The sequence below is a fragment of the Acomys minous genome, assembly GCF_964271855.1.
Source record: "Acomys minous genome assembly, chromosome: 6".
Lineage (NCBI taxonomy): Eukaryota > Metazoa > Chordata > Mammalia > Rodentia > Muridae > Acomys > Acomys minous.
In genome coordinates, this window is record NC_140487.1 from 128,500,722 (window position 1) to 128,511,687 (window position 10,966).

The 10,966-nt window shown below is 57.9% G+C and overlaps 1 protein-coding gene across 1 annotated transcript; it reads left to right on the plus strand.

Annotated features, from left to right (window-relative positions):
• Nucleotides 1-9,029: 9,029 nt before the first annotated feature.
• HES5 (hes family bHLH transcription factor 5) lies at nt 9,030-10,704 on the plus strand. Its single transcript, XM_084784720.1, has 3 exons — nt 9,030-9,395; nt 9,483-9,648; nt 9,742-10,704. The coding sequence occupies exons 1-3, from the start codon at nt 9,129-9,131 to the stop codon at nt 10,020-10,022; spliced, it is 714 nt and encodes a 237-aa protein (XP_084640846.1). The 5' UTR covers nt 9,030-9,128; the 3' UTR covers nt 10,023-10,704.
• Nucleotides 10,705-10,966: the final 262 nt, after the last annotated feature.

A 10,966-nucleotide genomic window follows, 5' to 3' on the forward strand; every position in this document is an offset into this window, starting at 1 on the left:
ACATTACCAGAAGTGTGGTGGTGGTGAGGTCAATATTCTTCTAGCCAATGGGTAAGGGGGGGGGGGCGGGGAACCTTCAATCGCAGAGTCCCTGTAGGGTGTCCTGGGGAATTGATCTACTATGGAGGTTGCCTCAGGCATTCCCTGGGGACCCTCGTCCCTGACAGGGCCCTTGGTCTTCCGCCCATGTTCAGGTGTGACCAGCTGTCATCACCCAAAGGCTCTGTACAGCTGCTGCTCACCCTAGATCAGATCCCCTTCCGGAAACATGGTGTCCCGTGTTCCTTTCTACCCTGCCCCCCACCCCCCCACCCCCCACCCACCCCCACCCGTGACCCTGAAAGCCTGAGAAACTCCGTAAACCTAAGCCGAGCCAACCAGTCCCTCTAGCCGGAGAGGGGCAACAGGCACTTCTAACTCTGGACACAATTACTAGCGACCCCAGACCCTGGGAGACATGCATGTGGCTCACCAAGGGTTCAGGAATCCTCTGTGTCCTCTCTGCCTGGGCCCAAGGCACCCCCTTCCTGCCTCTCCCACTCTGACCTGAGCCACCATCTGCAGCTTGGCCTCAAATTTCTCTGTGCCTTAGTTTGTCTACCTGCCCGATGGGTATGGTGAGGCTGGGCCTCTGGAGGCGGTTGCACTTCATGTAAACCCGCCTAGTCCCCCAGTGGAAGCTCCCGTGCCGGCGGCCTCTGAGAGCGAGAGAGCCAGCGAGGACAGCTGTTTCCTGTAAAGGGCTGCATGCTAAGTGTTCTAGCGTGAGTGGGTGGCACCTACCTGACCGTCCCCTGGCACTGTGCACACCCATGAGATTCCACCAGCTACCCTGATGTCTCCGTCTCGTGCCATGCCTCACATCATGGCACAATGCTTATTTGGATGTTGGTTGCTTCAGAAGGTAAAGATCATTCTTGGAGGGCAGTGGGGCTCTGGTGCGCCACATCTGCCAGTCGCCTGCCTCTGACCTCCTAAACCAAGGAGGAACCTACCATTTACCCCCACTTCGCAGATGAGAAAACTGAGGCAGAAAGAGTTTCGTTAAATGTGATGCAGTGGCCTACACAGCTGGGGAGACACGGGGATGGCGTCTGGGAAGGGCTCCGTAGCCCCTCTCAAGACTGAGAGCCAAGGGTGGGGGTAACCAGCCTCCGGCTCAGGCTGGGCCGCCTCCCTCCCTGTCCGTGTCACTGTGCCGCCCGTTCCCACACTGCGGCGGCGGCAGCGCGGGAAGTGTGCCCAGCCCCGAGGCATTAGTGCCGGGGCCTGCTTCTGAATGAATGGGCGGCAGTGGAGGGCGGGGGGCGTGAGGAGGGTAGCTCCCAAAAGACCATCTGGCTCCATGTTATAATAGAGCAATAAAGGGCTCGTCTGCTTTTCAGGAGCTGGGAAGAAGCTGCTCTCTGCACCGCAGAGCTCTTAAGCAGCTTGGGCCTGCGACCCCAGCACTGCTCTGGTCCGCTGGGGGCTGGAGGACAGAGCGTAGCCACGTGGGCCGCCAGAGAGACCTAATCCCTTTGCTGCCCTGAGAGCATCCCCCACCCCAGTTTTCCCACCGCCCACCTCCGCTGTCCTGAGCCCTCCCCACCCCGTTAGCCACCCAAGGCTGGTTGGAGCGGACAGAACCTGCTTCTGAGGCTCTCGGGTGTGGATCTCTCACCTCACAGCCACCACATGCCTCTCGAGCAGACAGAGTGCTCAGCCAGTGGGGACGTCTGACATACCTCAGCAGACCTGAAGTTTCCAGGCCCAGAGGGAACAGAGGGCTACAGCCATCACCAGAGCCCTCCACGTGTGTGTGGGGGGGGGAGGGGCGGTGGGTAAGCAAAGGAAGAAACTGAGGCAGAAGGATATCCATCGGCGCGCAACGTTTGCAGGAGGAGTCTGAAGCCGCCTGGGTCTCCCAGCGGAGTACCAGGTTTCAGTCCACCATGAGACCTACTGTGCGCATGCGTGACCAGCTCCGAATCTGGAGCTCAGCCCCTTCGGCCTAGTCAGTGGGCTTGAAAAAACAGCCTATTCTGTGGATGTTCTCACCGAAGTCTCTTGGCTCCTCCCCTCTCAGGTCAGGTTGATGTTGGCCTGAGAGCAAGAGGCGGGTAGGGACACCCTCTAATTTGGTAGCTCAGGTTAGTACTCCGTACAGTGCAGGGGCCTAGGCACCTGTTTGGGCACAGGTGGCAGGCAGCCCTGGCCGCAGATGCTCCTGGGCTGACACCCGGTTGCGGTGGCATGGGGGGTGGAGGAGACAGGGAGCGGACAAGGTACATCTCAGCAAGGCCCTCCTTCTAGAAGGCGTGTCTCCTAGGAGGACCCTCCCCTGGGTCCTCAAGACCCAGATAAGCCTTGGCCTATAAGTCCATCTTACAGACAGATAAACTGCGTCTCAAGAAAAACCAAGATGTGCTCACCTGTGTGAGAAAGTCAAGGGCAGAGCGGAGCCTTGACCTGGCCCAGGTGCCCATCCTGGCCCTCAGCAGCCTGCTCTTTGGAACTCCCCTGAAGTAACCCTCCTGAGGAGAGAGAGAGAGCTGGCAGAGTCAAGTGCTCCAAAGCACGTCACTGAGATGCCAAAGGCGACATAGGTGCAGACCCAATGAACTACAAACCTAGGATGAGACTGGGATGGCTAACCTGACCAGCGGTGTGCCACATCCTCTCACCCAGTGGACCAAAGCTGGGCTACCACCTCCGAGTAGTGCCTGTAGCTCTTGAGGACCCGGAAGTTCAAGGCAGGTGTGGAGAGGGAAGTAGAGGCCCCAGGAAAGTGATCGCAGTAGCTGAGAGCCACACCTGAAGGACACCTAGTAGAGAGGCTGCCAGACAGAGCCCGGTGGGGTCCCCACCCCTCACGAAGGTTTGCTTTCCTCTGTTCGACAGGTCCCACGCTAACAACCCTTAGCTCACAGAGCCACTGCTGCAGGTGGCTAGCCTTCCCTGTGCTCTGCACACTGGGGTCTCCCGAGCAGCTGACTTTGCCCTGGCACAGTGTAAAGAGGGTCTGCCCAGTGTTGCTCCCACGCACTCTCTCAGAGAGAAGACCACTCCATGTCAGAGGCTCAGAGAATGGTCCTGCTGGGCCTAGGACTGCCCATCCCTCCATGTCAGCCTCTGGGGCTGGGGTGGCGGCTCAGGCAGAATCTAAGGGACTGGCTCCCAGGCAATTAGCTTCTTCCTGAAGGCCCCCCCACTTCCTCACCTGCAACAGAGAATACACTCTCCTGCTTTTGGGGGTTTCCAGGGGTCTGACTCAGCCTTGTGTCACAGCACACAGGGCAATGGTGGCCACACGGTTCCTCCCACTGTCCCAGCACCCAGGTATCTACTCTCAGGAAGGGCAGCCAAGAGCAATGCTTGCCAAACCAGGGCATTCAAGAGGTGAGAGCAGCAGGGCCAGGGAATGACAGTGGCCCTGAGAGCAACTAAACACGGCAAACATACATGAGCACATAGCACAGACACACATGGGGCGAGCACACAAAAATGTGCAGATGTACGTTCCAACGTGCTCCTTGGGCCTGCAGGAGCAGAAATGTGCATGCATATGTGTGCTCATGTGCATGTCTCTCTGTGTGACAGGGTGTGCACGTATGTGCCTGTGTGTATGCCAATGTAGAAGCACCTTATACATTACACAGTGGCAAATGTCCACTTAAGAAAATATTGACAAATGGTCAGTGGGATGGCTCAGCAGGTGAGGGTGCTTGCTGCCAAGCCTGTTGGTTTGAGTTTGATCTCTGGGAGCCAGATATTAGAAGGAGAAAACTGAAAACTGACTTCTGCAAGTTGTCCTCTGGCAGGCACACACACACACACACACACACACACACACACACACACACCAAATAAGTGTAAGATGAAAATGACAATAAGGAGAACTAACCAAACTCGTGCCGCAAAGCACACACGCTGACATCAGGGTTCTCTGCACGTCTCCCGCCATGCCCAGGGGGCCTCCTGGCCAGCAGTTGCCTGTCCTCGCTGTAACTCAGGCCCTGAGTCACCTCCTACATGTTACCATCTCCACTTCCAGAACTTCTCTACCCACAGTGCAAGGGCCAAGCTTGCTCTCTGCTCAGCCCCTGTGCACTGGTCTCTGCTGACTCAGGGAAGGGATGCAGTGGGAAGTGTGGGGGGAGGGGGGACCCGCCATCTTGGATGCAGTCCTTTAATCTAGCTCTTAGGCAAGGGGAAGATTCAGGGAATTGGCCCCATGGGGACACACAGCCTGAGTATTGACAAAAGGCATTGATTGTGTAACTCACTGGCAGCTTTTGTAGCACACTCATCCCTCACCAGTCATCTGATCACCTGTCAATTAGCCCGTTGGTTCCAATTGATGGCTGTGTTACTTTCCTCCCACTTGGTGTACATACCCAAAGGTCAGATTAGGGGACTGCAGAATCTATTCACCCCCAAAAGTACCCATCCCTTCCTAGAAACAGCCCCCCACAACCACCACTCTCATTAGCACCTGACTCTGCTCTGTGTAACCATCTCTCCCGGAGCCTCCTCAGGAAAGCAAGCAATTGTTGTGGGGTTTGAATTCCAGCCTTAGCTAGGTGCGGTGGTGCATGTCAGTGATCGCTACACACTGGAGGGAGAAGCTCTGATTTGAGGCCAGCCTGGGCTACATAGTAAGCCTGTCTCATTTAAACAAGGAGGGTGGGGTGGGAACCAAACCCAACCTGGACCTCCATCTTGCTCTCTGTGAGGATAAAAGCACACAAGCAGGAGAGAGTGCCTTGTGAGTCGGTGCCTTGGAGTCAAGTCTAGGCTGGGAATTTCTGACAAACAGTTTGGTAACTGTTGGGCAGTTCAGAGACACGGGGTTGGCGGATCACAGCCTTGGCAAGCCTCTTGGCTTCCGCTGGCGGCCTGTGGACTGGAGATGGGAACTCTCTCCTCTCTCCTCACTGCGGGTCTAGGAAAGGCACGCCTGCATCTTAGTCACTGCAGCTCCTGCCAGGAGCCCCAAAGAGAACGTACCCCTCCCAGCCCCCAAGGCAGGCTCAGCATCCATCAGGGGACTCTTTCTGTGTCCAGCTGTCTGGGGGAAGGAGGCATCTCCTTACAGCGGAAGGCTGGATGGACCTAGGACAGGGCTCAGCATAGAGCAACCCTGCTGCGGTCATGACTTGGGGGACCCTGTCCCCACAACCACAAGCAAGGCCACGTCCCAGTTCCCAGGAGAGAGGCTTTCTGCCACTCAGAGCGCAGTGTCTACTCGCTGGCCCCACGCGAGCGAGGGCAGCTTCTTCCTTCTCCCAGCCCTCCGGCTCCCAGACCCACCCCATCCCCACCCTCATCTGGTCCACTGTAAATGTTTTGGGAACCAGGGTCAGCAGGCTGGGGATGCTGGCCCTCCTAGGGCTCAGCACTCCCCCCACAGTCGAGATCAGGTCTAGGGCTGTTCTCTAGGCACCCTCCCAATTGTGGCTAAATACGTGTGACATAAAAATTCACCCACTTCTGTCTGCACTTGTTAATATACTCAAGGTGCCCTGCAGCAGCCGCCCTGCGGCCTCCCTGCCAGAACTGTCCCCATTAAACACTGTCACCCCATCTTCCTCCCACCCCACCTTTTGGCAATCAGTGTCCATTTTCTTCCTGTGAATTTGGCCACTCTAGGTCCGCCCATAATTGGAATCACAATTTCTGAGCTGGTTTCTCTCCTAGCACCTAGCATAACACCCTCAAGTTCACCTGTGTTGGGTACAAATGAGCGATCTTTCACTGCATGGGTATTTTGCCCATTCTTTTTCTGTTTTTGTTGTTGTTTTGTTTTGTTTTTTTGGTCTGTGGACATTCGGGCGGCTTTGGCTGCTTGCCTACTGCATATGGCACAGCTGTGAGCACAGGTACGAACATGCTTGAGTCTGCTTGTAACTTTTATGAGCTTTAGACACACGGAAGTAGAACTTCTGAATTGTAAAATAATTCCCTTTGACTTTCGTCTGCCCTCCAAACTGTGTACCACACTGCTGTACCCCCATCCAAAATGAGCCCTCCTTCAGAGTCTGAGAGCGGAGTGTCCTGTAGCCTCCTCAAGGCCCTTTCTCACCCAAGGAGCGCCTCAGTCAGCATAACCATGGCAGACTCAGTTTACAGGACACCCCCACAAAACACACACACACACACACACACACACACACACACACACACACATACACTACGAAACAGTGTGATTACTCAATGGAAGGGCCTGATCAATTCCAGAGCTCTCAGGTGAGGTGCTCTTTAAGGCAACCTGGGGTCACCTACCCCCACTCCCTGCAGCTGTGGTGGCAGGAGGAGCCCAATGCCCCCTCCCCCATCTCAGTGCTTCTGCAAGGCAACGCCCGCCGCGGCCACTGCAGCCAGAGGCAGCTTCACCCCTCCCCCTTCGCAAGCTACTCAAGTCGGATGGTGTGAGCCAGGAGCCCAGCGAGTTTCCCACACTTTGGCCCCATTCACAGTGTTAAACGGCCCACAAAGGCCAGGCGTGTGCCTCAGAGGCCGCCTGGGCTGCCATCTGGCCCGCACTCACGGAGGCAACCAGCCTTTCATCCGGCTGGGATTTAACACCATTCATTTCATAATTTCCCACAACTGAAAATTGGATCAAAGCTGCTGGGGTCCAGGGGGTGGTGAGGAGGAGCAGGAGTGTGTGGGGCGGAGGGGGGGGCTGGGCGGCCTCCCCACGGCCCACCCACCACCCTCACCTCTGGTAGGCCGCTCTCCTAACCCACCGCGGGTGGGCGTGCAGTTGGGGTGGGACGGAGGTTGGACCGCATCTCCTGGCACGTGTCTCATTTGGGTGAGGTGCTGGCTCAGGGGAAGGTACTGGAAGTACAGAACGCAAGCCTTAGCCAGCTTCCCCCACCAAGGCCTTGGGAGCAAGTCTGTGCCTAGATGACCCCCATATTTGGGCACAGTCTTGGGTCCTTGCTGCCTGCAGCCAGGCACTAATGGTCAGGCACACACAGGGTCAGACCCTGTGTCCAGTTAGTGGGTTTCAGGCCCTCCGTGATCCATGTGCATTCCCTCATCCCTCTGATGACCTGATGACTCCTGAGCCCTGAGTTAGCAAGGCATACAGGACCGGCACATAGGTTGTCCTGCCCTTCCAACCCCAGGGGTCTGAGGTCCGCGATGTGGCTACATTTAACCACGATATGGTATAAACTTCTCTTAAGCTGCAAACAAGAAGACTCTGCTGAGCAGCACTGGGATTCCTCTGCCTTTTAGTCTGAGTGGCCTGCTTCCCCACCACACAGCACCAGCCACTGCTAGTCCTTGGGACTGTAGAAGCAGAGGCCTAGGCACACAGCCCTGAGCCTCCCCTCGGAGCTTACAAGGTGCCTCTGCCCTTCAGAGAGGAGCCTCTGGCTCAGGGTGAGGAGCATGGCAAGGTCTAGGGGAGGTGAAAAAAAATACACACACACACACCCATATCCTCACAGTGGGCTGTTTGTTTTGTTGTTTTCTGAGACAAGGTTTCCCTGTGTAGCCCTGGCTTGTCCTGAACTCACTTTGTAGACCAGGCTGGCCTCGAACTCACAGAGATCCGCCTGCCTCTGCCTCCCAGAGTGCTGGGATTACAGCATGCACCACCACGCTTGGCTATCTACCCATATCTTGCCATGGACAGGCCATCTTATGCTGTCTCAGAGCCAAACCTTCCCTACTGTCCCAGGTGGTTCCATCCATGGTAGCCAACAACCCCTTATGCTAAGACCTCTGGAGCTAGGCCTGCAGGCAGACCACTTACAGCAAGCAGTGGGTCACTGCTATAGCAGGAGGGCATTTCCTGAGTGGGCCCTAGGGAAGGCCCTTCAACTCCTGAGCTCAGGCATAGCTGGCATCCATCCAGAGGAACCTGGCTTCAGTGTCCTGACGCCAGCCTCCTCCTTAGACCTGGCTAGGTCTTAGGTTGCCCCTAGGAGGCAGCACAGGCCCCAACTTCTCCCTCAGCCCCTGCAGAGGATCAGGGAAATAGTACAGGTTCCAGATGGAGGGGCACTCCTACATGGTCAACCCCCAGGGGCCCAGAGTGGGACCAGTAAGGTCACCTGGCTAGGCCCCACAGTCATGAGTTCATCCAAAGGGGCCCATCCATGCTGGCACAGCATTCACATTGGGTCTTTGTTTTTTGTTTGTTTGTTGTTTGGGGTTTTTGGTTTTTTGAGACAGGGTTTCTCTATGTAGCCTTGGCTGTCCTAGACTCGCTTTGTAGACCAGGCTGGCCTCGAACTCACAGAGATCTGCCTGCCTCTGCCCCCTGAGTGCTGGGATTAAAGGTGTGTGCCACCACGCCCAGCTGAGATTGGGTCTTATTCTCAGGTTTGCCACCTTGCACACCCCCTAGACACACACACACACACACACACACACACACACACACACACACTCACAGAGGGAGGGCAACCAACGCTTCCTAGGAGCCACACAGGAGTAGTGAGGGAGGCATGGTCCTTCTATTCCAGAGGTGCACTGTGGCACCCGCGGGCCCAAGAGCAGTCCAGATACTCCGTGAGTGCACGGGTTCTTGCAGGCTTCCCGGGTATGGGGCTTCATACTAGCCACTACCCAAAGCAAATTCAGGTAGCCTGGAAACATGCTTGGCAGGTTCCACACACTTAAGTTAACATCTAGCCATTGCTAGTTCTGAAGAAGCCACTCCTTTCAAGAGACGGTTTTGGGAACTGGCGTTACAGCACCTGAGTCCTAAAATACTTCGTGAGTCAGTGCACCTGTTTGGCAGTGTGGTCCACTTTAACCCACTATGCCTGTAGGCAACAGGTTCCAGCTGGGGAGGGTGCCCACTCCTCTGGAAGCCGCTGTCTGTTAATTGTAAAACTCTGATTTTTCTGCGCCTGTGGCCTTTGCCAGCCAGCGGTGGGGAGCCGCTGGGGAATGGGAGGGAAGAAGGGAGGGGGGGCACTCCTTCCTGCCCTCACCACCTCCCCGCGGCCTGGGAAAAGGCAGCATATTGAGGCGCGGGGCTCTCAGCATCAGGCCCCAGGATGCTAATGAGGGCGAGCGCGTTCCCACAGCCCGGACATTGTGCCGCGCGGCCCACCTGCTCCTCGGGGAGCGACCATTGTGCCCGCGCCAATTCACAGGCAATTTAGCGTGCGCTAATGGGCCGGCGCCTTTGTGCGGCCGGCGCCGCCATTGGCCACCGAGTGTGGGAACGGCCGCGGCGCCCGGACCCCAGGCGCCCGGCCGCTGCCCGCGCCTATATAGGGCAGGCGCGCGGGGGCCGGGGCCGCGCCAGCCCGGGACGCCTGGCTTTGCCCGCTCCGCTCCGCCCCGCTCCGCTCTTTTCTCCAATCGTTTCCAGAGCGCCAGGCATGGCCCCAAGTACCGTGGCGGTGGAGATGCTCAGTCCCAAGGAGAAAAACCGAGTAAGTGCTCTCGCCCAGCGCGCGCTGTCCCGTCCCCCCGGGCCCTCCGAGGTCCGCCGCCCACCTGACGCCTCTCCCCCCCCGCAGCTGCGGAAGCCGGTGGTGGAGAAGATGCGCCGGGACCGCATCAACAGCAGCATAGAGCAGCTGAAGCTGCTGCTGGAGCAGGAGTTCGCGCGGCACCAGCCCAACTCCAAGCTGGAGAAGGCCGACATCCTGGAGATGGCAGTCAGCTACCTGAAGCACAGCAAAGGTGAGCCACGCTCCCGCGCCCGCCTCCTGCTCCCCACCAGTGTCGCTCCCACCGCGCGCGCGCCCCAATCACGCCGCTCCGTCTCCCCCACAGCCTTTGCCGCGGCCGCCGGCCCCAAGAGCCTGCACCAGGACTACAGCGAAGGCTACTCGTGGTGCCTGCAGGAGGCCGTGCAGTTCCTGACCCTGCACGCCGCCAGCGACACGCAGATGAAGCTGCTGTACCACTTCCAGCGGCCCCCAGCTCCCGCCGCACCCGCCAAGGACCCCCCGGCGCCCGGGGCTGCGCCCCAACCGGCGCGCTCCACCGCTAAGGCCGCTGCCACCGTCTCTGCTTCGCGTCAACCCGCCTGCGGCCTCTGGCGGCCCTGGTGACCCCGCCGGCCGGCGGACAGGTGCCTGGAGCGGACCCTGGCTCCTCTCCGAGTAGGAAGATATTCCCCAGCCGCAGTTCAGCCCCAGGTTGGCCGCAACCTTCTTCGGAAGGCTCCCTCCCCAGGCTGGCGGGCCAGCAGGAGGGTCATTCTCAGAGAATGGGTGTGCAGAGTTGTCATGTGGGGATAACGGGGCCCACCCTCTGCCGCTTGTCCGACCCCGTGGGGTTGTCTTGTGTTTGCATTTCAGCAAGTGACTTCTGGGAAGTTCCGGTCACCGGGGTTCTATGATATTTGTAGAGTCAGGGGTTGGCTCACCCCAGCCTGTAGAGGACTTTCTTCAGGGCCCGCCGCTGCTGGGCAAGCACCCTGCAGGCGGGCTGTGCCCTGGGCACACTTGCCTTTTGTGAAGGCGGAACTACAGGTGTTTCCTCATAGGAAAGCACTCAGCCTGCATGGGCACAGGGACCAAGGGACCTCACCTAAAGGTCCCGTGGCCTTGGCTGTCGGATTCTCGCTCATAATGGGCTGTCTGGGAGGGTGGGGTCTCCACGATGATCCTTAAAGGATTCCTTTGTGTGGGTGGGTGCGTGTGGGCACGATTTTGTACTTAGAATTTGAACTCTTTGTCATGTGGGAGACCACAGGCTGCTCTGAAGGCTTCTAATAAAATATCAAGCCCTCCTTGTTTGTGTCCGTCCTTGGCAGCCATTGGGGTGGCCTGTCCCACGACTGTGGCTGGTACAGTGGGCTCTATCATGCTCACAAATAGGGATCAGGAGAGGTGCTTGCTGGGGGGTCCTCTGACACAGGGAGAAGGGGAGGGCAAGAGGCAGGAGGTGAAGAGTGGGGGGGCACACAGCAAGTGGTGCGCACGTGGAAACAGGACCTAGGTGGCTGGTCCTCTGCTGGGTCCAAAGGCCGCAGCGGATCTCCTGCAGCGAG